Below are 26,332 nucleotides of genomic sequence, written 5' to 3'. Positions count from 1 at the left end.
GTTCTAGTATCTCTCTCTACTGCTTAAAATCAGAGACCACTTTTCTTAGTTTCCTATTGGTCCTGTGACAAATTACTACAAATATGGTTGCTTAAGACAACATGAATTTATTATTTTAGTGTTCTGGATTTCAAAAGTCCAAAATTAGTCTCACTGGGATATAGTGAAGATATTGGCAAGGCTGATTCCTTCTGGAGGCTGTGAAGGGTGAATCCATTTCCTTGTCTTTTTTGAGCCTCTAGAGTCTGCCTACATTCCTTGGTTCATGGTCCTTTCCTTGCATCATTCCAAACTTTGATTCCATTGTCCCATCTCTTCCTTCTGTCTTTGACCTTCTTGCTTCCCTCTTTTAAGGATCCTGTACTTACATTTGCCCATCTTCATAATCCAGGATAATCTTCCCATTTCAAAATCCTTAACTTATTTACATTAGCATGTAAGGTAACATACTGACAAGTTCCAGGGATAAAGATATTGACATCTCTGGAGGGGAGGGGCATTATTCAGTCTACCATACAACTTACAGTAAAGGCAGTGGTCACAGAAACAGTAAAGCAAGTTCCAGATGGGTAGATACTGTGGTAAAATAGGCTATTCATATATTTTGAGATTTTAGTGACAGACATCCATCGAGTCATCACCCATGAGTTCACACAAGGGTGTATTATAATAAGGTGAAAACAGATGGACGTCAAACTCCTCAGGTTTCCTTTCCAAAGGGGAGTTGTGAAATTTTACCATTCTGTACATTTCACCTCACAATGAACTAAACAACTTGGAAACCTGTTCTGTGGTGGATTTCCTATACATATGATAGCGGTTCATTTTAACTTTCTCTTTATCATGATAACCCTCTGTTATGGGCTAAATTGTTCCCCTTTCCACAAATTCATATGTTAATATCCTAACCTCCTATACCTCAGAATGTGATTATATTTGGAGACAGGGCATTTAAAGAGGTGATCAAGTTAAATTGAGGCCATTAGACTGGCGTCCTTATAAGAAGTGGAAATTTGAACACACAGGGAGACATCAGACATGCATGCGCACAGAGGAAAGACCACATGAGGACACAGAAAGAAGGTGACCATCTGAAATCCAAGGGGAAAAGTCTCCGGAGAAACTAAACCTGCTGACACCTTGATCTTGGACCTCTAGCCTACATACCTGTGAGAAAATAAATTTCTGTTTAAGCCACCAAGTCTGTGATATTTTGTTATGGCAGCCCCAGCAAACTAATGTATCCTTGAACTTTTATTTATTGGCTTGGCATCTTACATCAGATTGGGAAAACAGAAGACCCATGTTTATGGTTAATATATAGAATTTTGTGGACGTTTCTTTAAAATTCCAAATTTTATAAATCCTAGCAAACCAATAGCCCCTTTTCAGTATTATATCCAATTCCAGTGTGGTAGTGTGTATACATTAACTTTCTATCTGCTTTAGATGGCAGAATAAAAAAACACTGGGTGGGGTACTTTCACCTTTATCAACAAAAAATTTTATATCCAACATACTAATTAGTCTAAAGATTTTTAATGGGGTGCTTCTTTGCTTGGTCAGTGATAGAAGCACATAAAAGTGTAATAACTCTCAGATTTAAAATCATAGTGTAAACTGATATGATTTATATAATCAACAGAAAAGACACCCCAGTGTTCTGGGGGCATTTATATATTCAGCATGTATTTATTAAGCAATCTCTTATGTGCCAGGAATTGTTCCTAGGTCCTGGGAATATAGCATAGAAAAAAATAAAGTGTCATCCTCATAGAGCTTACATTTAGGGATGAAGGGAAACAGATAATAAGAAAGTAAATATATAAAATATGTAATGTAATATTAAGTAGTGATAAATGCTATGGAGAAAAGTAGAACAGGGTATGAGGATAGAGGATATTGGAAGGGAGGATACTATTTTGGATGAGATAGAGAAGTTCTCTGTGAGCAAATACATGAAAGACCTGAGGGAATGGAGCATGAAGCTAACTGCAGAAGAAGTATTCTAGGCAGTGGGAACAACAAATGTAGAGCTCCTTGGGTAGAGATGTGATTAGCTTATTCAAGAAACACCAAGGAGGCCAGTGTGGCTCAAATGTAAGCAAAGAGAGAGTGGTTGGAGAGAAGTGTAAAGTGGTAGGCAGGGGCCAGGTCTTGTGAGATACTGTAGGCCATGGAAAGAAGTTTAGATATTATTCTAAGTGTTATGGGAAGCCATTAGAGGATTTTGACAAGGGGAGCAGTGTGATACAACTTATGTTTTTAAGGGATAATCCTGTCTGCTGTGTAAAGAATGGACCCTAGGGAAACACGAATGGAAACAGGGAGACCAATTGGAAGCTAGGAAGTAATTGCAGTGGTCTAGGTCAGAGATGATAGTGGCTTGGACTAAGGTATTAGCTGTGGAAATGGTAATAAGTGTCCAGCTTTGGCATATATTTTAGAGGTAAATCCAGTGGATATTATGCATGGATTGAAAGCAAAGTAAGAGAGAGGAATCAATGATGATTCTGATGCTGAGCAACTGAGTGAATAAAGCTGTCATTTACTGAGATGAATGAAGCCTGGGAAGAGCAGGTTTTAGGGGGAAGGTCATGAGTTCAGGTTAGGACATGTTGAGTTTGAGATGCCTTTTATATGTATACATGGAGATGAAAAGTAGGCAGTTGAATATATGTGTCTTGGAATGTTGAGAGAGTTCCAGATTAGAGATAGAAATTTGAGAGTCAAGGTACAGATGGTATTTAAAGCCATGAAACTGGATGAGATCACTAAGGAATATAGATAATGTAAGTAGTAAGGGAAGAAGTCCAAAGATTGAGCTCTGGGACATTTCAATATTGAGATATAGGAGATGATAATGGACTAGTAAAAGCAAAATCGAAAAAAGAAAGCTAAGAATGTGCAGTCAGGAGTAGCCAGTAAGGTAGGAGAAAAACCAGGAGAGTATGGTATCCTGAAAGCTAAGTCAAGATGTTTCAAGAAGGAAGTTTTCGACCCTGCCTAACACTGGTGATAAGTAAGGTGACAAAATATCCCTATTTTCCCAGGAAAGTCCCAGTCTATGTCTGTTGTACAGAAATAATTGTTAACAAAATCCTTTTTCACTCTCAGAAATGTTCCAATTTGAATGATAAATTGTATGGTCACTAGGATGGTAGGTCAAGATGAGGATTGAGAACTGATTATTGGATTTACCAACATGGACATCATCAGCAATTTTGACAAGAGCAATTTCAATGGATCAGTGAAACTTCATTGGATGTTGGAGATGAAAAATTAGCATGGTTTCAAGAGAAAAGGAGGAGACAGCATTGATATGGTAACTGAAGACCACAGTTTTAAGGAACTGTGGAGCAAAAGGAATCCGAGAAATGGGGTAATAGCTATTGAATGATATGGGGCAAAGAGAGAATTTTGTTTTTAAGATAGGAGATAGTACAGTATGTTTGAATATTGATGGGAATATTCCACGAGAGAGGGAAATTTTTAGGATAAAAGAAGAAAATTTTGGAACAATGACCTTGAGTAGGAGATTGGGATATCATCCAATGGACAAATGGAGAGGCAAGCTTTAGATAGCAGCATGGACAGTTCTTTCAGAGAACATCAGAAAAGGCAGAATTTATGGGCACAGATGCAAGTAGATACGGCAGTAGGAGTTTGTGGAAGTTCTCTTCAAACTGCTTTTATTTTTTCAATGAATTAAGAAGCAAGGTTATCATCTGAGACTGAGGAATAGGTAGGAGGTAATTGGGGTTTGAGGAGAGAAGAGAAGGTATGATGTCTTTTTATAATGCATATGACATAAAATTTGCCATTTTAACTATATTTATATTTTTAAAAAATTATTGGAGCATACTTGATTTACAATGTTGTGTTAGTTCCAGATGTATAGCAAAGTGAATCAGTTATACATATACATATATCCACTCTTTTTTTATATATATTCTTTTCCCATATAGGCCATTACAGAGTATTGAGTAGAGTTCCCTTTACTGTACAGCAGATTCTTATTGGTTATTTATTTTATATATAGTAGTGTGTATATGTCAATCCCAATCTCCCAATTTATCCTTCCCCCTTATCCCCTGGAAACCATAAGTTTGTTTTCTACATTTGTGACTTTACTTCTGTTTTTTAAATAAGTTCATTTATACCTTTTTTTTTAGATTTCATATATAAGTGATAGCATATGATATATGTCTTGTGTCTGACTTAACTCAGTATGATAATCTCTAGGTCCATCCATGTTGCTGCAAATGGCATTATTTTGTTCTTTTTTATGGCTGAGTAATATTGCATTTTGTATATATGTACCCATTTTAACTATTTTAAGTGGATAATTAAGTGGCATCTGTTGCATTCATAGTGTTGTAAATCCATCACCACTATTTCCAAAAACTTTAATCATTTGTTATGAGTTGAATTGTGTTCCCCCAAAAGATATGTTAGAGTCCTAACATCTACAAAAATCAACTCAAAATGGATTATAGTCTTAAACATCTGACCTGAAACTGTAAAACTGTTAGATAAAAGCATAGAGGATGACAAAACTAAACAACAACCTACTGAATGGGAGAAAATATTTACAAATGATATGACTTATAAAGGGGTTAATATCGAAAGTATATAGATAGCTCATACAACTCAGTATCAAAAAGACAAACAACCCAATTAAAAAAATGGGCAGAAGACCTGAATAGACATTTTTCCAAAGAAGTCATATAGATGGCCAACAGGCACTAATCAACATTGCTTGTCATCGTCAAAGATGCTCAGTGTCTCTAATCATCAGAGAAATGCAAATCAAAACCACAATGAGATATCACCTCATACCTCATCAGAAAGACCACAAATAACAAATGGTGGCGAAGAATGGAGAAAAGGGAACCATAATACACTGTTGGTGAGAATGTAAATTGGTGCAGTCACTATGGAAAACTGTGGAGGTTTCTCAAAAAACTAAAAATAGAACTACCATAGACCCAGCAATTCCACTCTTGAGTATATATCCAGAAAAAACAAAAACTCTAATTTGAAAGATACATGCACCCCAGTGTTCACCACAGCACTGTTTACAGTAGCCAAGATATGGAAGCAACCCAAGTGCCCATCAACAGATGAATGGATAACGAAGATGTTGTACAAATGGACTTACCTACGAAACAGAAACAGAGGAACAGACATAGAGAAGAGACTTGTGGTTGCCAAGGGGGAAGCGGGGGTGGGGGAGGGATGGATTGGGGGTTTAGGATTAGCAGATGCAAACTATTATATACAGAATGGATAGACAAGGTCCTACTGTACAGCACAGGGAACTATATTCAATATCCTGTGATAAACCATAATGGAAAAGAATATGAAAAAGAATGTATATATATGTATAACTGAATAACTTTGCTGTACAGCAGAAATTAACACAACACTGTAAATCAACGATACTTCAATAAAATAAAATTTAAAAAAAGATGTGGTATATATATATATATACAATGGAATACTACTCAGCCATAAAAAAGAATGAAATTTTGCCATTTGCAACAACATGATTGGACTTTGAGGGTATTATGCTTAGTGAAATAAGTCAGACAGAGAAAGGTAAATACTGTATGTTATTACTTATATGTTGAATCTAAAAAATAAAACAAACTAGTGAATATAACAAAAAAGAAACAGACTCACAGATACAGAGAACAAACTAGTGGTTGCCAGTGGGCAGAGGGATGTGGGGAGGGACAAGATAGGGGTAAGAGATTAAGAGGTACCAACTACTATGTGTAAAATAAATAAGCTTCAAGGATATATTGTACAGTACAGGGAATATAGCCAATATTTTATTATAGCTATACTGGAGTATAATCTTTAAAAATTGTGAAACACTGTGTTGTACACCTGAAACGTATAGTATTGTAAATCAACTATACCTCAGTAAAAAAACAAAACAAAAAAAACAACATGTCAGTCTTGGAAGTGATTTCTTGGATATAGCACCAAAGCCACTGGCAACAAAAGCAAAAATAGACAAATGAGACCATATTAAACTAAAACGTTGTGCACAACAAAGGAAATAATCAACAGAATGAAAAGGCAGACTACAGAATGGGAGAACATATTTGCAAACCATATATCTAAGGGACTAATACCTAAAATATGTAATGAACTCCTACAACTTCATAGCCAAAAAAAGAAAAAAAGGCAAAGGACTTGAGTAGACATTTCTCCAAGAAAGACATACAGATGGCCACCAGGTATATGAGAAGGTGCTCAACATCACTAGTCATCAGGGAAATGCAAATCAAAACCAAAATGAGATATCCCCTCACACCTGTTAGGATGGCTATTATCAGAAAAACAAAAGATCACAAGTGTTAGCAAGGATTTTGAGAAATTGGAACCCTTAGACACTGCTCTAGGAATGTAAAATGGCGCAGCCACTATAGGGTACAGTATGGAAGCCCCTCAAAAAAACAAAAATAGAATTGCCATGTGATCCAGCAATTCCATTTCTGAGTATATATTCAAAATAATGGAAATTAGGATCTCAAAGGGATTTCTGCTCTCCCTTGTTCATTGCAGCATTATTCACAACAGCCAAGATATGGAAACAACCCAAATGTTCATTGATAAATGAATGGATAAAGAAAATGTGGTATATACACAGAAGTGAATATTATTAAGCCTTAAAAAAGAAGGAAATCCTGCCATTTGTGACAACATGAATGAACCTGTAAAACATTATGCTAAGTGAAATAAGGCAGTCATAGAAGGACAAATACAACATGATGCCACATATACATGGTATTTAAAATAGTCAAACTCATAGTGAAGAGAGAATGGTGGTTACCAGGGGTTGGGGGAGAGGAAATAGGGTGTTGTTGAATGGGTATAAAGTTTCAGTTATGCAAGATGAATAAGTTTTAGAGATCTGCTGTACAACATAGTGCCTATAGTTCACAATACTGTGTTGTGCACTTAAAATGTTAAGAAGGTAGATCTCATGTGTTCTTACAACAACAACAAATGGGCATGAAGAAAATTAGAGGTGATAGATATGTCTATTATCTTGATGGTGATGATGGTTTCATGAGTGTATACCTATGTCCAAACTAACCAAATTGTATACATTAAATATATTGTTTTTAATATATCAATTATATCTCAATAAAGCTGTTTTTAAAAGACATCATCATACTGAACATCATCAAGGTTTTCTCCTATGTTATCTTCTAGGAGTTTAATAGTTTTGCATTTCATATTTAGGTCTATCATCCATTTTCTGTTGATTTTTGTGAAGGATGTAAGGTCTGTGTCTAGATTCAGTTTTTTGCATGTGGATGTTCATTTACTCCAGCACCATTTGTTGAAAAAACTGTCTTTGCTCCATTGTGTTGTCTTTGACCCTTTGTCAAAGATCAGTTGATTGTGTTTATGTTGGTATGTTTCTGGACTCTCTGTTCTGATGATGTTCCATTGATCTATTTGTCCATTCTTTCACCAATATCACATCATCTTGATTACTGTAACTTTATAGTAAGTCTTGAAGTCAAGTGATATCAGTCCTCTGACTCTGTTGTTCTCCTTCAATACTGAGTTGTCTATTCTGGGTCTTTTGCCTCTTCATATAAACTTTGGTATCTGTCAATATCCACAAAATAACTTGCTATGCTTTGGTTTAGGAAGAGCTGGTTAGGAAGAACTAGTCTTGACAATTTTGAGTCTTCCTATCCATGAATATGGACTATCTCTCCATTTATTTAGTTCTTGTATGATTTCATTAATCAGAGTTTTCTAATTTTCCTCATATAGATCTTGTACATATTTGTTAGATTTATACCTATGTACTTCATTTTTGAGGGTGCTAATATAAAAGGTACTGTGTTATTAATTTCAAGCTTCACTTGTTCATTGCTGGTATATAGAAAAGCAATTGCCTTTTTTTATATTAACCTTATCCTCTAACCTTACTGGAGTTGCTTATTAGTTCCAATATTTTTGGATATTCTTTCTGATTTTCTACATAGACAAACACATCATCTGAAAACAAAGGCAGTTTTATTTCTTCTTCCCAACCTGTATTCCTTTTATATCCTTTCCTGGTCTTAATGCATTAGCTAGGAATTCCAGTACAGTTTTGAAAAGGAGTGGTGAGAGGGGGCATCCTTGACTTTTCTTGATCTTAATGGTAAAGCTAGTTCCTAACCATTATGTATGGTGTTTCTGTATATGTTCTTTATCAAGTCAAGGAAGTTCTACTCTATTCCTAGTTTGCTGAGACAATTTTATTCTTTTGCATGTGGATATCTAGTTGTCCCAGCACAGCTTGTGAATGGACAGGATTTTCAATAAATGGTGATTGAATTCCAATCAATGAAATGTAAGTGTAAATGATGTAGGCATTTCTTTACCATGGATTTTAAGAAGCAAGTGGACTACCTCTACTCTTTTTTTCCCATTTTGCTGGCTAGACGCAGACTACGGTGATGCCCCATTACATATTTTTTCTGTTTTGAAAAGTTACTTTAACATTCAATTAACTACCAATATTTGCTGGCATTGTGGAAATTCAGGATTTCTTCTCCCTGCAAAGTTAATAACCATGAACTCACCTCACCAGCCCCTTTAGTTCTAGAAATCCTCAAGGGGTATTTCCCATGTCCTGAATTTTGATGGTTTTCACACAATTTTTCCATGTGGTTGCCACAGTAAGCTTTACTGTGAAGCACTTAAGTCCCTCCAATTGCTCCCTCTAATTTGTCCAACCACTGCCCATACCCAGAGTCCTCACCATGTTAGAGCTGAGGACTACTCTAAACTTTAAAGCCATGTTGGAGAGGAGGATGTTTTCCTCTCTTTAGGTTATACTTTATAAGTGGGACCTGCACACCAGAATATTATAATTTCTTTGCAAACTGTGCTTTCCAGGATAACATATGAACCTGCCTTTGTTGTAACAGACATACAGTTGAAGGCATATGTTTGAAGAGGCAAAAATAGGAGTCCTAATCCCAGTGCTGCCATTAGAATAGCTATACTCTCCTAATGAAAAGGCATTGTTCCTGGGCTGAGGTCATTGTGCCTGGCTCTGTTTTCCTTCAGCATAAATTCTTTTAAAGAAGAACCCACTCCAAATATAACCTGAAAATATTCTTGGGTCAGGCCTCCCCACAAGTTCTTTAGATGTGCTTTGTCTCAAGTAGTAGACACAGTTTAGATCTTTCCTAGAGGTTCTTCAGTCTCTACTGAAAGTAGACAACTATTGATCCAGTTTCATAGTTTACAAGAACGCAACCCAGCCTGGTTAGTCCCACCTGCAAGGGACTTGAGTTCCTGTGTAAAGCTCCTGAAACTCAGGAATATGAGAATGGATATATTCTAAGAATACATAGGGTTTGGATCAACCTTGAACAAAAGGGAGATCCCAGAGGGAAAGTTTGCCTGAGGCACATGAAGGACAGAAGAAAGGTAAATTAAGCTAAATGGGCAAAACTAGGTCCATGACCACGATGACTGAGAGAGACAAGAGTAGATCACTTAAGCTGCACAGGCAAGGGATATGCTAGTGTGAAAGTTCATGTGCATGTATGTGGGAGGTGGGGTGGGTATAGTGCAGCAGCACAGCTGCTTCTGTATCCCAGGCTTACTGGTGGGGGAATTATTTGGGGGGAGAGAGAGGCAGGGAGACAGAGAGAACACGAAGCTGGGGCTCTGCTTTTATGAGGGTCCCAGTGTAGGGAGCCTAGGGTTTGTCAGGTTGTCTTTATTGGCTAATTTAAAGCACAAGAGCAGATAGTAGTCTCAGGAAGGAAAAGGCAGGATCTCTCAAGGACTCAGTTGTCTAGGTTAACCAAGGCTTTCTGAAAGAGGGAACTAAATGAGTGGGAGTGGCCTAGTTTCTTCTCAGGTCCTTTTGCTGGTAGCTATGTCTTACAGCCCATAATATGATTATTCAAGATGGTTTTCTTTTGAAATGGATGCCTTGGCAATCAAAAGCTTAATGTCAGGCACTTAAACTGAATCAAAAAGCATAGTGCCCAGCACTTACACTACAGAAATTTATATTTCAGAGGCTAGTCAGGGTTACACAGGTGCTATTGGAGACACTGGAGAGTGAAACTGTGGCTGTTGCAATCACACGAGAATCCATTTTACAAGGAAGCAAATATAATATTACTTAACAGACAGACATAGCTCAGCGTCTTGTTTAAATCTTTTCTTTGCTCTCTGATTTTAAAGATGACACTTAATCTATCTGATATATACACATAAAGAGCTAACATATGAAAAGCTTAAAATAGGACTTTTCTCAGTTCAATAAATGTTAACAGCAATAGTGTCTTCTGTAAATGAATTTAGAACAAATTGTCCAAAAGATATTTCAAAGTCTCACAGTAAAATCAGTCAGTTTTGGTAGATCCACTCCCCTGCCAGTAAATATTTTGGGATCAATATCCCAACACCTGGAAATTACCAGAGAAGCTTGCATTGGTATGACCATAAATTTTTAGGATAGAAATCTAAATAAAATAGAAAACACAAGTAAATGTAAACTCAAGAGAACAGAGATTTCTTTCCGGAGATTTTTTTCCAACTGCATCTCCAGTGCCTAGGAAAACGCAGATACTCATATATATTTGTTGAATGAGTAAAAGGCACCAGACACTTTCAGAAGGAGAAGGAACAGTTCAGAGGGGCAAAGAGATTCATGCACACGCACAGATGCCAGAAGAGCTCAGACTCCCTTCTTCCACCCTGGCATTCACCCAAGAGAGTATACTTTGGAACAAAGAAAATCCACAATTCAGCTAAGGCCATTGAAAGACCACAGTGAAAGACTTTCCTCTGAAAACTGACATCTTTTGTCTCTAGATATAGTATAGAATCATCTCTAGACTTTTTCTCTATCACCTAAATATTGTACAGTTATAATAAATACCTAATAACAAGTAAAAACTGATATGAAAATCCATGGTAAGAATAAGGTTCCCTTTTCATCCTGGTAAGCATCCATGATATTCAGTAAATAGGGACTTTCTCCAAGACGAACCTCAAAGATGATTGCAAAATCTCTCTTCTTAGAAAAGAGAGAAGGTGCTTAAGAGGGCGGTTATAGTGGTGAGAGATGAGCGCCCAAATTGATCTTCCCAGGGGCTGAAGCCCAATTCAAGAAAGTGAAGGGGAATGGACTTTATCAGGATGGTGAGTGAATTCGGTTCCCACTGCTGCTGTAACAAATTACCACAATCTTGCTGGCTTAAGAAAACAAAAACAATAAAATATTATCTTACAGTCCTGAAGGTTGGAAATAGGAAAAGTGTCTCTCTGGTCTGAAATAAAGGTGATAGGAGGACTTCATTCTTCTGAGGGGTTCTAGGAAGAATCTGTCTCCTTGCCTTTTCCAACTTCTGGGTCTGCCTGCAGTCCTTGGCCTCTGGCTTCCTTCCATCTTCAAAACTAGTGATATCCTGTCCACTTGTGGCATCTTTCTCATGCAACTTCACTGTGACACTGACTCTTCTGCCTGCCTCTTCCACATTTAAAGTAGCCTTGCCATGGCATTGGCCAAGATACAACGGTGTAATCTTACTTTACATTGAGCTGATTAGCAATCTTAATTCCATCTGCAACCTTAATTCTCCTTTGCCATATAACATCACATGTTTACAAGTTCTGGAGAACAGGACGTGAACATCTTTGGGGGACCTTTATTCAGCTTACCACAGCGAGGGTGCCATTTAGGTGGGTTTTAAAACGGGCAACAGTGCCAGCAGGTTTGTGCTCGACCACAGGTGTGCTTAACCAGGGTTGCTGTTTGCCCCATGGAGCACAGAAAGGAGGGGCTGGAGACTACAGGAAGGATATAGGAGTGCAGGAATCAGAGGATTCAAGGGCCAGCAGGATTCTGTCTTGGGGAAGTGGGTGCCTGGTGGGTCCTTCTCCAAAGAATGGCTGGGGAAAGTAGACTGGTGTGTATGGCAAGTGTGTGAGATCCCAGTTGGTTCTAATCCCTGCCACATTCCCACCCTGCCAAAGATGATGAGCGCTTGGAGGCACCTGCAAGAGAAGACCTGACAGAACCCGGGGAGAGAAGCCAGGACCAGCCCTACCTGGTGCCTGACACCTGGCTGTGGGATGAGAGACAGGGAGGACTGTCTGAGCCGGTGCGGGTCCTGAGAGGGAAAGACCCTCCTTCCTGGGCAACTGCAGGGGCGGCGAAATGGCAAAGTGTGCTACCGTGCTACCACTGCGACTGAGAAAATGGCAGTGTGGCAGAGAGGGTGACGACACTGGCGCAGACAGGTGGTTTGTTTCCTCAGGCCAGAGGTCCATCTAGGGCTGCCTTCCCGTAGAAGAGGGGCAGTGGCTCGGCCTCCACGGGCGCCGCCTCCCACCTTCCTCCCGCCCGCGGCCCCAGAAGGTGGAAAGCAGACCCGGGGAGGGCCGTCCTCACAGCTCCTCTGCCACTGGCGCCCAGGGAGGATGGCGGGCGCGATGGGGGAGGGTAGGGGGGCGGACTCTGAGCAGTCCCGTACACACACACAGACACAAAGACAGACAGACAGACACACACACACACACACACACACACACACACACACACTCCCCGGGACGCTCTGTATCCATCCGCTGCTACCTCCAGTGCGGCCCCTCCCTACCCTCCTAACCCCGGCCCCCAATGCCCACCGCCCGCCGGCCCCACACGCTGCGGTGCCAGAAGTGTGTGGGGCGGGGAGGGTGGTTGCCCAACGTGGGGCGGTGAAGGACCGGCGTGGCCCCGCCCCTGAGGCCGGGACTAGTCCCGGCCCCGCCCCTTTCTGGGTCGGAACTATGGTGGGCCTGGGAGGGGGCGTCGATCCCGTTCGTGCCGTATCCCTCCGCCCCCTTCCCGACACCCTCGCCGCAAGCGGTTGTTGCTGCAGCCTTCTTTCGCAGCCCCTGACGGATTTGGCGCAGCCACGCGGGGGGGGGGACGCCTCTTTGCCATTCTGCCCGCACAGCGAGCGGTGGAAATCCGAGTGAGGAGCTGCGACAGGAGGGGGAGGCCGACCATCGGGACCCTGCGCCTGCGAAGGCAAGTGGGGGTGTCTCGGGGGCAACGAGCGGCTCACACCCTGCCCCGCGGACCGTGGCAGTCTGACGAGGGGGAGGCAACCGGGTCGGAGCGGGTCCCTGAGAGAGGTGCGCATCGCCGGGGGAACCCTGGCGCTGAGGAGGCGGCGACCGGCGCGCACTGGGCCCGGGGCGCGAGGTCTTGGCCACAGGGCTTCCCTCGGATCCTGGGGAGGCGAACGGTGTGGCCGCTTCCTGGAGGGCTTTCTGGGCGCCCGCGCCCCGCCGTCGGCGGTGCCTGTGCCAGGAGAGTGCTGTGGGGGAGGCTGCTGCGGGCGAAATGGCGGAGGGGAGCCGGGGTGGGGGCGTCGTGGAGGCCGCCGGGGGTGGCGGTCGGAGCCGGGTGCCGAGCCGGTGGGCCCGTGGGGCCGCCCGCCTGGGCCCTGATTCTGGAAAGGGGTCTGTCGGACCCCACGTGCCGGGTGCTGTCCCTTCCCACAGGCGCCTCTTTGATGCCAGAGTGTCCTGTGTGCACGGTAGGTCTGGCGATTTCAGGCCACGGGGTGCATCTGTAGAGAGGCTTGAGAAAAACTAGGGACGGGAAAATGGCCTGTATTTCTGAAGTTGTGTGGGGATGGGGGGTGAGGGTGGACAGTAGCCATTGACTGGACACCCGAATTGGGATGGGGTGACTGCGACCAGAGCAGGTCAGGCATCCAGGAATACCTCCTAAAATTCTCCTCTCTACCCGGTTTCTCCACACTTCCTGGCCTTCCTCCCTCACCTCCATCCATGATGGGGGGTGGAAACGATGGACTGGGAGGTGAGGGTGGGACAAATTATAAATACAAGTACCACTGCACAACCTGCTTTCTAGAATATGCGAGCACCCTTCCCCCAATCTATGTTGTATAGCACAAGGGATGTGAACACCAAGTAGTGAATCTTCAGAATTGGAAAAGAGAGTAAGAGGAAGAGTGTCGTGTGAAGATGAGTTATCCAGAAACCTGATCCATTGGCCTTAAATTAAAAGAAAACATTCTAACCAATGGGACTGTAAATGTTAAAAGATAGATAACTTGGGTACTCCTATGTTTGTTGTTTGTCTGTCCACCAAGCACTCAGCTGCTACCATTATTTCTTGACCATCTTACCTTTTGATCTGTTTTCCCATAGGCCTGCTTTAAGGCTGGTCACTTCTGCAAGGAAAGAAAGGAGGAGGAGTCTGGTTCAAATCTCTGGAGGTTTGTGCAAAGAGGGGCGATGCAGGAGACAGCTACACAGTATTATCATGGCAGGTTCTTTGATCCAAGTGGTTTCAGGGCCTCCTCCACCTCTCCTACTCTCTGTCAAATTTTCACATTGCCGCAGAACCTCTTACCCATTTCCTGCAGGAGATATCAGGAATAGTGGGGTAAGTGTGGACTGAGTCATGAATGGGAGGAAAAGACCTAAGTGTAGGAACCAGGTGACAGAAAACATTAGACATATTGGACCCTTAAACAGAAAGAGAGATGTTTGTATCAGGTGTCAGGGTTCTTGCTTGTCTATCTAGCAGTCAGGCTCTATTCTCTGCTATATGTTTACTTGTACCCAAGATATGCAGGCTGCTGTAGAGTTTGACGCCACTGGAATCAAGGAAAGGAGCAAGAAATTGTGCCACATCAGTGCAGGTTGGTATGGGAATTGGTACAACTTTGGGGTGGGGTAGAGAAGACCAACATAGGTCCAAGAGTGATTAGGGTCTGGCCTGGGGGCTCCTCAGCCTCTCCCATTGCCAAGATACTTTCCTACCATCTTCATACCTGTTTAATAACAGGCAAAATAATATGGCAGCTTTGGGGATAAAAATTGTAGAAAAAATGAAGGTGATAGAGAGACTTCTAATAGCCTAACTCTCCCATCAAGCATTTGAGGTCAAGTCTCTCTATGTGAGTCTTCATGGAGTGACACAGTTGGAATAGACTAAAAGCCCCACGTCATTCTCGCTTCCTAGATTGACTTCCAGTGGCAGCTCTGGTGGTGTTGGAATTGCTGTTGACCACCACCCACAACAGGTCTACACCCACCCAAGAATCATCCATCCTCTTCCAGCTTGGCTGTGCTTTTTCTTCACTCTAACTGTAGTATTGGCTGAGGCTGGGATTGGGAAGGAGGCTGATTGACTGCTGGACTGGTGATTGACTCTAACTTTTGTTTCCATCTGTATCATCTGAATCATTGAAAGATTAGAGTGTGAATATAGAAAACTGTGACAGATCTGTGGTAGAGGCTGAGACTGGGATAGCAGTATTTAATCATGTCTTCTCTGTAACTTGTACTATGATTGGGGCTGAGATTGAGCCTGGCATCCAGGCCAAGCCTGAAAAGAAGCCTGGAGAAGAAGTTGGGGGTGGGGCTGAGAGAGAGAATGAAGTCCCAGTGGTGGTCAGACCCAAGGTTAGGACCCAGGCCCAGGTAATGCCTGGAGCAAGGCCCAAAACTGAGACCATGGCAGTAGTTGGGACACATCCTAAGAGTGAGACCAAGGCAATCACTGAGGCAAGGTCCATAAATGAAACCTATTCATGGGCCAAGACTGAGTTTGATACTGAGGCACTACTGAAGACAGAGGGAGTATCCCAAACCAATGCTATATCCTGGCCACTGATCAGTACTGAGTCTGGGTCAATTGCTAAAACTAAGATCTGGTCTATGGATAGGGAACTGGTCAGTATGGATGCTGAGTCCTTTCCTGGCACCAAGGTCAAGTCCCAGTCAGGTATCCAGCCTTTGTTTGAGTCAGAGGAGGAGACCAATATGGGGTCCTGGTGCCATCCCAGGCCTACATCCAAAAAAGAGACTTCTCACAATTGTGATTTCAGATGGGTGGATAGATCCTCTCTGAGCTCCTGGTTCTGGAGTAGAGAAGAGGTCAGCACAAGGCTTCATCCTAGAGACAGGGTAAAGGCCAGTACTAGGTCCAGGCACATGGCCAAAGAAGAGGCCATGTCTAGGCGCAAAACCAGTCGGGAGCTTTATGTTGCATCCAGTTCTGGTTCTGAGGATGAATCTATTAAGACATCCTGGTTCTGGGCCAGAGAAAAAACCAGTGTCTGGTCTAAGCCCAGGGAAGAGACCAATAGTAGGTCCTGGTTTAGGTCTAAGAAAGAAGTCTCTGAATCTAATTCTGGGTCTGAATGTGAGGACAATGTAAAATCCTGGTTCTGGGCTGGAGAGGTGGCCAGGTACAAACCCAGAGCCAGGAAAGGGGCCGATGTCAGGGCCAGGCACAGGGCCAAGCGAGAAGCTTCCATTGATTTCATGTCTGGCTCTATGGATATAGTCAAAAAAGAGTCCTGGTTCTGGCCTGGAGAAGAGGCTAATAACTTGTCTAGGCCCAAGTCCAAGAAAGAGGCCAGGGCCAGAGCAATGGCAAAGGAAGAGGCCAAAATCAAGGCCAGAGCCAGGACAAAGCGAGAAGCCAGGTCAGAGGAAGAGTTCCTCACTGGGGCCTGGTTCTGGGTTGCAGAAGGGTCCAGCATAGTGGGTGGGGCCACTGTCACATCCTGTTCTCAAGTGGAGGATGAGTCCATTGTTGGCAGTTGGTTCTGGACTGAAGAAGAGGCGAGTATGGGGACTGAGTCCAGTGGTAAATTCATACCAAAGATTGAGCAGGAGCCTATTGGCAATTCTATGCTTGGAACTGGGGAAAAGACCAGTGTGGAAACTGAGGCTGATGCCACTTCCAAATCTGTGCCAGCAGATGATACAGAAAAGGTCATTGCCAGTTTCTGCTTCTGGGCTAATGAAGAAACCAACCCAGAGGCTAAAGAAGAAACCATTTTTGGGTCTTGGTTTTGGGTCAGTGATGAGGCCAGTGTGGAAGCTGGTATTGGGGCCACCTGTGGGTCCAGGCCAAGGTCTGAGGAAGAAGAGATCATTGGTCCCTGGTTCTGGGCTGGAGAAGAAATCAATACAGAGCCTGAGTTTAGAGAAGAGGCCAGGCCAGGAGCTGAAGAAGAGACAATATTTGGGTCCTGGTTTTGGGCTGGAAACCAGGCCCAGATGGGGCTGAAGTCAATTGTGACACTATGCCAGAGACTGAAGAAGAGGAGCCCATTATTGGGTCATGGTTCTGGGCTGGAGTAGAAGAAGCTTGTGGGAGGGCTGAAGTCAGCAACAAGTCTATCCTGGAGGACAAGGAAAAGGGTATTATATCATCTTGGTTTGGGACCACTGAAGAGATCAGTATGAAGTATGCCACTGGTGCCCAATGTAAATTTATGACAACTGCTGAAGAGATCAATACTGAGTTTGACTTCTGGTCAGGAGAAGATCCCTGTATGTTTGCTGCTAATGGATGCAGCTGGAAGTCTAGGCCAGAGGAGGAACAGGACACTGTTGATTCATGGTTCTGGTCCAGAAAATATACAAGGCCAGAGACCACTGTAGGGCCCTGGTTATGGGCCGTGGAAGAGGGCAGTATAGATGATAGGACTGAAGAAGAAGCCAAGGCACCAACCAAGGAGGAGACCATGATCATGTCCTGGTTCTGGAAAGGGGATAAAGCCATTATAGGGGCTACAGACAGAGAAGAATCCAGGCCAGATGCTGAAGAGGAAGACATTATTGGTTCTTGGTTCTGGACTGGGGAGGAAGACAGGCTTGAAACAGAAGCAGAGGCTAGAGAAGAGGACAGGCTGGCAGCTGAAGAGGAACATTTTGTTGGGTCTTGGTTCTGGGCCACGGAAGAGGCCATTAGGAACAAGGCTAGCATTTGCAGAAAATACAGTCCAGAAGCTGAAGAGGAGGAAGTCATTGTTGAGTCCTGGTTCTGGGCTGAAGAAGAAGCCAGTCTGGAGGCAGGGGATAGTTTTGAGTCCAAGCATGGCACTGAAAAGGAGGAAATCATTGTTGGGTCCTGGTTCTGGGCTGAAGAATATAATATAGACTTTGGACCCCAGGCAATAGAAGAGACCACATCAAGGTCTGGAGAGGAAACCACTTTTGGATCCTGGTTCTGGGATGCAAAAGAAATCAATGTAGAAGCAGAAACATACTGTGCATATAAGCCAGAGAATGATGAAGAGATGATTGTTGAGTCCTGGTTCTGGTCTGGAGACAAGGCCACTAGTGAGACTGAAACTGTGGCCACCTCTGAATCCAGGCCAGAAAATGAGGAAGGGGCAGTTGTTGGGTCCTGGTTTGGAGCTAAAATTAAGGCCAATAACAGGACTGGTAATGGAACCAACTATGAGTCAAGGACAGTAGCTGAGGAGGATGAGGCCATAGTGGGGTCCTGGTTCTGGGCAGGAGATGAGGCCCATTTTGAATCAAATCCTAGCCCTGTGTACAGGGCCATTTGCACGTCCAGATGTTCAGTTGTGCAGGAGCCTGATGCTTTACGTGGGCCCCAGAGGTGGGAGGAGGTTACTGTTCAGTTTAAGCCTGGCCCATGGGGTAGGGTTGGCTTCCCATCCCCAAGCCCCTTTAGATTTTCTAAAGAAGCAGCATTTCTGTTCTCTGAAATATTTGGAGGAAAGCCCAAGCACATGGAACTGAGCCTAGAAGGGGAAGAGCAGGGATCTTTGCTTCAGCCTGGTAAGCCTGACCCTGAGTTCCCATTTCAGTATGATCCATCCTACCGGTCATTCAGGGAAATTCGAGAACATCTTAGGACGAGGGAGAGTGCAGAGCCTGAGAGTTGTTTCTGCAGCTGCATACAGTGTGAGCTTAAAATTGGTCCTGAAGAGTTTGAAGAACTCCTTCTATTAATGGACAAAATTTGAGATCCTTTTATTCATGAATATCTAAAATTGCAATGGGTATGAGGACTGCTTCTCAGTTTACTCGTTATTTCATTCGTGATTCAAGTGTTGTCTCACTTATTGAAACCTTGCTCAATTATCCCTCCTCCCGAGTTAAGATAAGGTTTTTGGAAAATATGATTCACTTGGCTCCACCTTATCCAAATCTAAACCTGATTCAGACATACGTATGTCAAGTATGTGAGGAAACTCTTGCTTATAGGTTGGATTCCCCTGAGCAGTTACCTGGAATAAAGATGGTTAGACACCTCACTACAACTACTGACTATCACACACTGCTTGCCAAGTATATATCTGGGTTTCTCTCCTTATTAGCCACGGGCAATACCAAAACAAGATTTCATGTTCTGAAGATGCTACTGAATTTGTCTGAAAATCCTGTCATGACAAAAGAACTACTCAGTGCTGAAGCAGTGTCAGAATTTATGGGCTTTTTTAACAGGAAAGAGACAAATGACAAAATTCAGGTTGTTCTAGCAATGCTTGAGAATATTGGTAACAATATTAAAAAAGAGGCGTTGTGGTTCACTGATGATGATTTCGGTCTTGAGCCATTTATTTCTGCATTCCATGAAGTTGAGAAATTTGCTAAGGAACTGCAAGGCAAAACAGATGATCAGAATGACCCTGAGGCAGAACAGAAAAATGAGTATGATTAATCACTTGCCTCTGATTGTCCTTATGTTCCTGAGTTATGGTCCTTGAATAATGCTTTAGTTTTCAAAGTTGGTTCTGTGTTGTAATGTACACTTTAATGCTGATACTGACTTTGTCAAACTCTGTGTATGAGCTGGATCAATCTTCTGATGCCAAACGAATATTACAACTGAAAGCACATTTGTTGATACTTGTTTTTGTCTAGATTGTGAATTTACCATTTAAGCTTATAGTGAACTGAGCTATCATAAGTAAGCTACCCTTCTGATTGTTGTTCTAGTGTTATTGATGTCTATTTGAATCATGTTGTGATTTCAATAAAGTTCTGTGTTAAAGTTGGCAGAAATCACCCTTCTCCGTGAACATAAAATATAGATGCAAAAATAACATATGATAACACAGAGGTAATTAATGTATGAATAATAATGCTCCTTGGAAAAGCTATTCTCGTATCTTTAAATGAAAATTTTACCATAGGCTGCTACTCAGGGTATGCTTCAGAGAAGAAGGACCCAATTAATTTGGGCTCTGAAATGTAAGGAAGAGGTTGGATGTTGTGAAGAAAAGCTTGGAGTTGGAAAAAGTGTTCCTATGGGAGTGAGGTATCCAGTCTGCCTGGAGTGGCTGGGAGGAGTGTATTAAGGGATATAGAGGATAAGGTAAGTTTTGTAGAGCTGAGAAGTTGCATTTTGCAGTTCAAAGTATGGGTGTTTCTTTGATCTTGGGTAAAGGTTCAAAGAATAAGACCAGAAAGCACACAAATTTAACTGTCAGGAAGACCATTTCTTCATGGTGGTGCCATGGAAAGTGTTGAGGTAATAGCATACAGCCACTAAAAGTGATGATATATAGGTTTTAAAATTGGCTAAGAAAAGCTCTGATACCTTCTGTATTTGGTGAAATAGAAAAGACTGGTATCATACATGGAAAGATGATCCCTCCCTCAAAAAATGTGTGAAATGGACTGAATTTATGCAAATGTATATTATTTGATTATGGAAAATCCTGCAACCATGTAAAACATGTCAAAGGAATAAAGAAATGTGAGAGACTACAACTTCAGAAGCACTGGCTTGCTAAATAAAAATGCATAATTTAAAGGGAGTAAGCTGTCAACTTTCCAAAGTTTCTGAGTTTATGGTACACATTTTTCGGATTCACAAAAGTGATTCGGATTCACATCCTCAGGAGCAAAAGTCAGGGGTAAATTTGGTTTGGGGTGGGGGTAGTCCAGGCTAAAGGGAAATATACAAAGTTTTATTCACTTTTCGTTTGTCTCGGTGCAAAGTGCTTTTTTCCTACCGGATTCTAGGTTGCAAGGTTTATGGAAGTAGGGCAAAGTGGCAGTTTTGCCTCCATTCACAAACCACAAGTGCTAACAGAGATCGTCCTGGTGGTGGAAATTAGAGACTGAATGTTTGTTTTGGCTATCAATATTTTTCAAGACAGATCCTGTGTGTGTTTTAATACGTCGCCCGAGTTTTGCACAGAATATTAAAAGTCAGTAGGTCTCCAAAGTCCTCATGGGGTGTTCCTCACCAGCCCTGTGCTCCTACAGAGCAAGGCCCAGACTTAGGGCTGGAAGCTTTGGCTCCGAATCCAGCCTTCCTTTCAGCTCTCTATCTTCACCCTATCAGGAGCTTCAGATTGTTCTAGCAAGCAGCTCAACCCCAGAGGCACAAGACTGTGCCTTGCGTGCTGCAGGGCTGCAGCGGACTTGCCGAGTGCGCGGTCACGTGGGCCTAACTGTGGGCCACGTGACCGCACTCTCACTTGGACCGGCGTAGAGGTGTGTCGCACTGAAAAGGGACAGGAAAGACTTGCACCTGACGCTTGACAGACGGCCGTGAGAGGAGTGGTAGGACGTGATGGTGGGTGCGTGGGTGGGTGTCTCTCCATGCTGCACTAGCCTGAAAGGTAATCCCTCAGGCGCCCAGAATTATGGCCTTTGTTGGCGGAGGACACAATCCCTCAGTCAATCGCCAGCGTCTTAGCCGGGGTCTGTTTTTGCCCAGGAGCTCAAGAGGCAGGAAGTCAGCCTGCGGGAGGCATACTTGGAGGGAAGCATCGACCGCTGCTAGAGGAGGTGGGCTCGAGGCCAGATATTGGCATCCGTGGGAGGTTGTGGTGGAGACTAGATCCGGGTAGAGGAAGTGTCTCAGAGCCTCGCGTTCCCTTCTGCAAGCCCCTACACCACCCCCGTCTCCCCGCCCAGCACTGCGTGACTTTACTTCTCTGTGTGGGTGGAAGAGGTGGACACGTGGAAGCAGTTGGCTTCAGGGGAGCCCAGAGAGAGGAAACGGTGAAGTGACAATTTGTGAGCACCGGTGGCCCTGGATCAGGAAACGCAGGTGTGAGGATAGGAACTGTGAGCTACACTCCCTTCCTCCCACTTAGTTGGCACTCACTCTTCTGTCTGTCAGACAGTGGGGATGGCTGGGCAAGTTAGTGGCGGGGGTGTGGTGGGAGTAATGAGAGGGCAACAGGACTGATCTTTACTCTGAGGTTCCAGCTGCCTGGAGATGCAAGAGAGGAATGAACCTCAATCTGGGCAGCTCTAGGGAAGGGGAGAGACCACACACTCACAAGGAGGGAACCTAGATTCTTTGGGCCCTTCACATAGGATTTCTCATTGGGTTATAAGCAAGCTTCTGAACCCTCAAGATGATCCCTGGATCTCAACCCAGGCAGCAGTATCCTGGGGGTTTGACCTGGATGTGAGATTCTGAAAGAGCTTAGTCCCATTGTGCCCTCAACAGTTCCCATCTAGAGACACAAGGGTCATTGTTCCACCTGCTCCATCTGAGGCTCCCTCCCTTTTCAGTCTTGGGCCTCAGAGGAGGGTCTTGCTGGGAACCACCTACAAACTGCTTTATGAATATTCTCACAGGTTCACCTCCGCTGACCCTTTGCTCTTTTCCTTGTATTTTTTTTCTGGCCAGTGCTTTAGACTTGGCAATTTGCATCTATCCTTAGTGGCACTCCCTTATTTGTGGTAATCCATTTTGGTCAGAGGTCAGCTTTAGGAGGTATCCACAAGATACCAAAGTCCTTTTAGGGGAGTATAGTTAGAAAAAAATAAATTTTACTAATCCCATTAATCTCAGTGTTTGCACATTTTACAGATTTGAAGCCAATTAGTACATAGCAATCTTTTTCATTTCTTTTTTACAGATTCATATTCCTCCATTATGTGTCACTACTATAATTGGTTCAATTACTCTTCTATATATGGGCATTTGTTTCCAATATTTTGCTGTTGCAAACACTGCTGGAAGAATAAACTTGTGCAATTGTAATTTTTGTATGGTTAGAGGTATATCTTCAGGGTAGCTTCCTAGAAGTGGGGATGGTTGATCAAATGATAACTTCATATGTAGTTTTATTAGATACTCTGTAATATCCCTCCAAAGGGGTATTACAGATTTTCATCCCTGTCAGCAATTTATGGGTTGTCTCTTTACCTTCAGCCTTGCCAATAAATTTCTTATTATCCTTTTGATATTTGTAAAATATCTAGTGATGTCATCTCTCTCATTCCTAATGTTAGTAATTGTGTCTTCCCTTTTGTTTTCCTTTATCATTCTGGCTAGAGGCTTATCAATTTTATTGACCTCAACAAACTAGTGTTTAGTTTTATTGGTTTTCTTTAGTGTTTTCCTTGTTTCTATTTCATTGGGTTTTGCTCTTATTTTTTTTCTTTGGTTTAGTTTGTGTTTGTTACTATTTTATTTCTAGCTACTTGAAATAGAAGCTGAGGTCATTAGTTTGAGACCATTGTTTTTCTAATGTAGCCTTTTTAGTACTGTAAAATTCCCTCTAATACTGCTTAAGCTGTATCCCACAAATTTTAATATGTTGTGTTTTCATTTTTCTTCAATGGAAATTACAAACTAATTTCTTTTTTAATTTCTTTTTTAGTTTCTTCTTTGATCCAAGAGTTATTTAGAAGTAGGCTATGTAGTTCCTAAGTATTTGAGGCTTTTCCAGATATGTTTCAGTTATGTATTTCTACAGTGCTGACCACAGTATCATTGTGGTCAGAGAACTTACTTTGTGTGACCTGAAACCTTTTAATTTATTGAGTCTTCCTTTATGGCCCAGAATATGGTCTATCTTGGTAAATATTCCAATTACACTTGAAAAGAATGTGTATTTTTCTGTTGTCCTGTGAACTGTTCTATAAATATCAGTTAGGTCTAGTTGGTTCATAAACTTGTTTAGGTCTTCTGTTGTATGTCTTTCCTTATTTTGTCTGTACTTGTTATTGAGAGAGAGGTGCTGAAATCTGACTGTAATTGTGGATATGCCTATCTCCTTGACATTCTATCACAGTATTTTTTGTTGTTGTTACTGTTTTTTAATATACTGCTAGATTCAACTTGCCAGTTTTTTCATTATTCTTTATGAGTGATATTGGTCTATGATTTTATTTTTTATGCAGTAGTTTTCTCACCATAGTTTCAAAGTTATATTAGTCTTATTAAATGAGTTAGGATAGTTTTTGTTCTTTTTCTAGTCTCAGGAAGAGTTTGTATAACATAAAGAATGTGTTTAAAAATACATTCTTTTATGGCAGAACATACATTATATAGCATTTTACAGGTAACACAAAATAGGCTTTCACAGACATTATCTTCACCACAGCTTATTCACACAGTGCCTTGCACCTGAAGGGGTCAACTTTCTCACTCACTTGTCCCTTCCTACCAGTCATCTCCAGCCCCCTATAATGTCTGTTAAAGGCCTATCCATTCTTCAGAGATTTTCTAGAAGGCCATCTACCCCCTTCATAGTGACACTCGTGATCCCTTTCATCAGCTCCATGAACTCTCACCTACAGGTGTCCAATGCTGGTCGAGTGGTCATGCCTTATTCAAGAGTCAAGCAAGGACTTCTTCCTTTGGGATGGGGCTGTAGGCTGGGTAATCTGTCTTAGAACTGTATAGTGAGCTTAGTAGATACAGCTTTTAATAGGTCTATAACCCTAGTAGCAAATTTTTTCAGTCTTGTACTAATAGAATTGGGGAACATGGTATTGCATTGTTGTTTTGATATTATTAATGAGATTAAACCTACTTCCAGATGTTTATTAGCCAGTTTGGTTTTCTTTTTGTGAGCAGAGTATGTGTAGGCTTTTCCCATTTGCCCTTTAGAGGTTCTTGGTTTAGAGGTTCTTAAAGGTTCAAGAACTCCTTATTGATTTGTATATACACGCAAGCCTGTGAATAGTCCAGGGAATTTTGAAAGAAAAATAATATGGAAGTTGGAAAGTATTTGCCCCAGAAAGAACTTTTAAATTTTTGTCAAATCTGTTGGCAAAGCAGAGTAGAACTACTCAGGAAAAGTTAAATGGAATACAGATAGAGAGCCCTTATATTGTCACATATATGTGGGCATTTATAGTAGGGTGACAGTTCAGATTCATGGAGAAAAGTGAAAGATTCAGTGTGTCAGGGATCCTCAAGACCATTCACAGGTTCAGTGACTGGCTAGTAGGACTTACAAGTTTCAGTATACAGTTGTACTCACAGCTATGATTTATTACAAAAGAATGCAAAACCAAATCAGTGAAGGAAAAAAGCGTATGCAGCAAAGTTCTAAAAAAAACAGGTGCAAGCTTCCAGGAGCCTTCTCCCAGTGGAGTCCCACAGAATACACTTAATTCCTCCAACAACAATTGATGACAACATGTGTGAAATGTTATTTATCAAGGAAGCTTATTAGATACTCAGTGCCCAAGATTTGGGGGAGGTTGGGGTACCCTTTGCCTAGCATGTACCGAAATTCTATACTTCCAGAAGGAAACAAGTTATTCAGCATAAACCATATGGTTTGCACAAAGAGTTTAGGTACAGTGAGCCAATCTTATCTGTTCTGGGAATGGTGGGAACCTTCTTTAAATCCAGGTTAACAGAATCCAGCCAAAGGCCAACCTTGTAAGCACTTTATAAGGCTAGCAATCTCAGGTCTGCTGTGCTAACTTTTCTGCACATTTGGTGAGTGGTGATAGAATAATTAGCTAATCATTTGGGAAAACAAGTAATGTTATATCACAGTACATGTGAACAAATTCCACTAAAATTACATACCTTAAATATATCAAAACGGGTGGGAGGATAAAGAAAAAGAAACACTCAATTACCTAAAATGAATTTTGGCTTCTGATATGTAGAGGGAAATGGAAATGGATTCTTTCCACATAATACCAGTATCATTTATTAGATAATATGCCCTTACTCCAACAATTTCTCATGTCTCTTTTGTAATATATGGAGTTATCTTCAAATATGTTTCTGAGGTAAATTCTCTCTGGTGTTAGAAGCATACAGGTTTGCTTATTGCAGTTTATAACAGACTAACAAACACTGTGGGTTGTCTGAAATGTAATATCCATAATTCATACATGATTACTCTCCAATTAATTTTACCATTTTATCTTATCTTTAATATCATATTATATTGATTGAGGTGGAGGGGTACTAATATTCTCATATAACTCCTTCGAGTTTCAAAATGGAAAAGTGTGTTGGCCAGGCCAAAGAATGTGTCTCTGTGTTGCCATGTCAAATGGCATAATTTCCTTTTATTTTCATGGCTGAATTTTATTTATATATGTAAATAAATGTTATACATAGTTATATATATATATAACATTTTATTTATCCATTCATCTGTCAGTGCATATTTAGGTAGTTTCCATGTCTTGTCTATTGTGAATAATGCTGCAATGAACATGGTAGAATAGATATCTCTTAGAGATGGTGATTTCATTTCCTTTGAATATATACCCAAAAGTGGGATTACCGGAT

General features: G+C 41.9%; 2 protein-coding genes across 8 annotated transcripts in view; both read left to right on the top strand.

The window, feature by feature from the left end:
* Positions 1-26,332, top strand: part of GPRASP2 (G protein-coupled receptor associated sorting protein 2) — a 127,368-nt gene that overhangs the window by 37,329 nt on the left and 63,707 nt on the right. The gene's annotated exons all lie outside the window — the stretch shown is intronic.
* On the top strand, positions 15,376-19,522 carry GPRASP1 (G protein-coupled receptor associated sorting protein 1). The gene is given in 3 exon segments (XM_060087855.1): positions 15,376-17,098; positions 17,101-18,840; positions 18,843-19,522. Coding segments are annotated over 3 exon segments (4,143 nt in total).

This window comes from Mesoplodon densirostris, chromosome X (genome assembly GCF_025265405.1).
Source record: "Mesoplodon densirostris isolate mMesDen1 chromosome X, mMesDen1 primary haplotype, whole genome shotgun sequence".
Taxonomy (NCBI): domain Eukaryota; kingdom Metazoa; phylum Chordata; class Mammalia; order Artiodactyla; family Ziphiidae; genus Mesoplodon; species Mesoplodon densirostris.
Note: the sequence above shows the minus strand (reverse complement) of the source record. Positions and strands in the feature narration are given on the sequence as shown.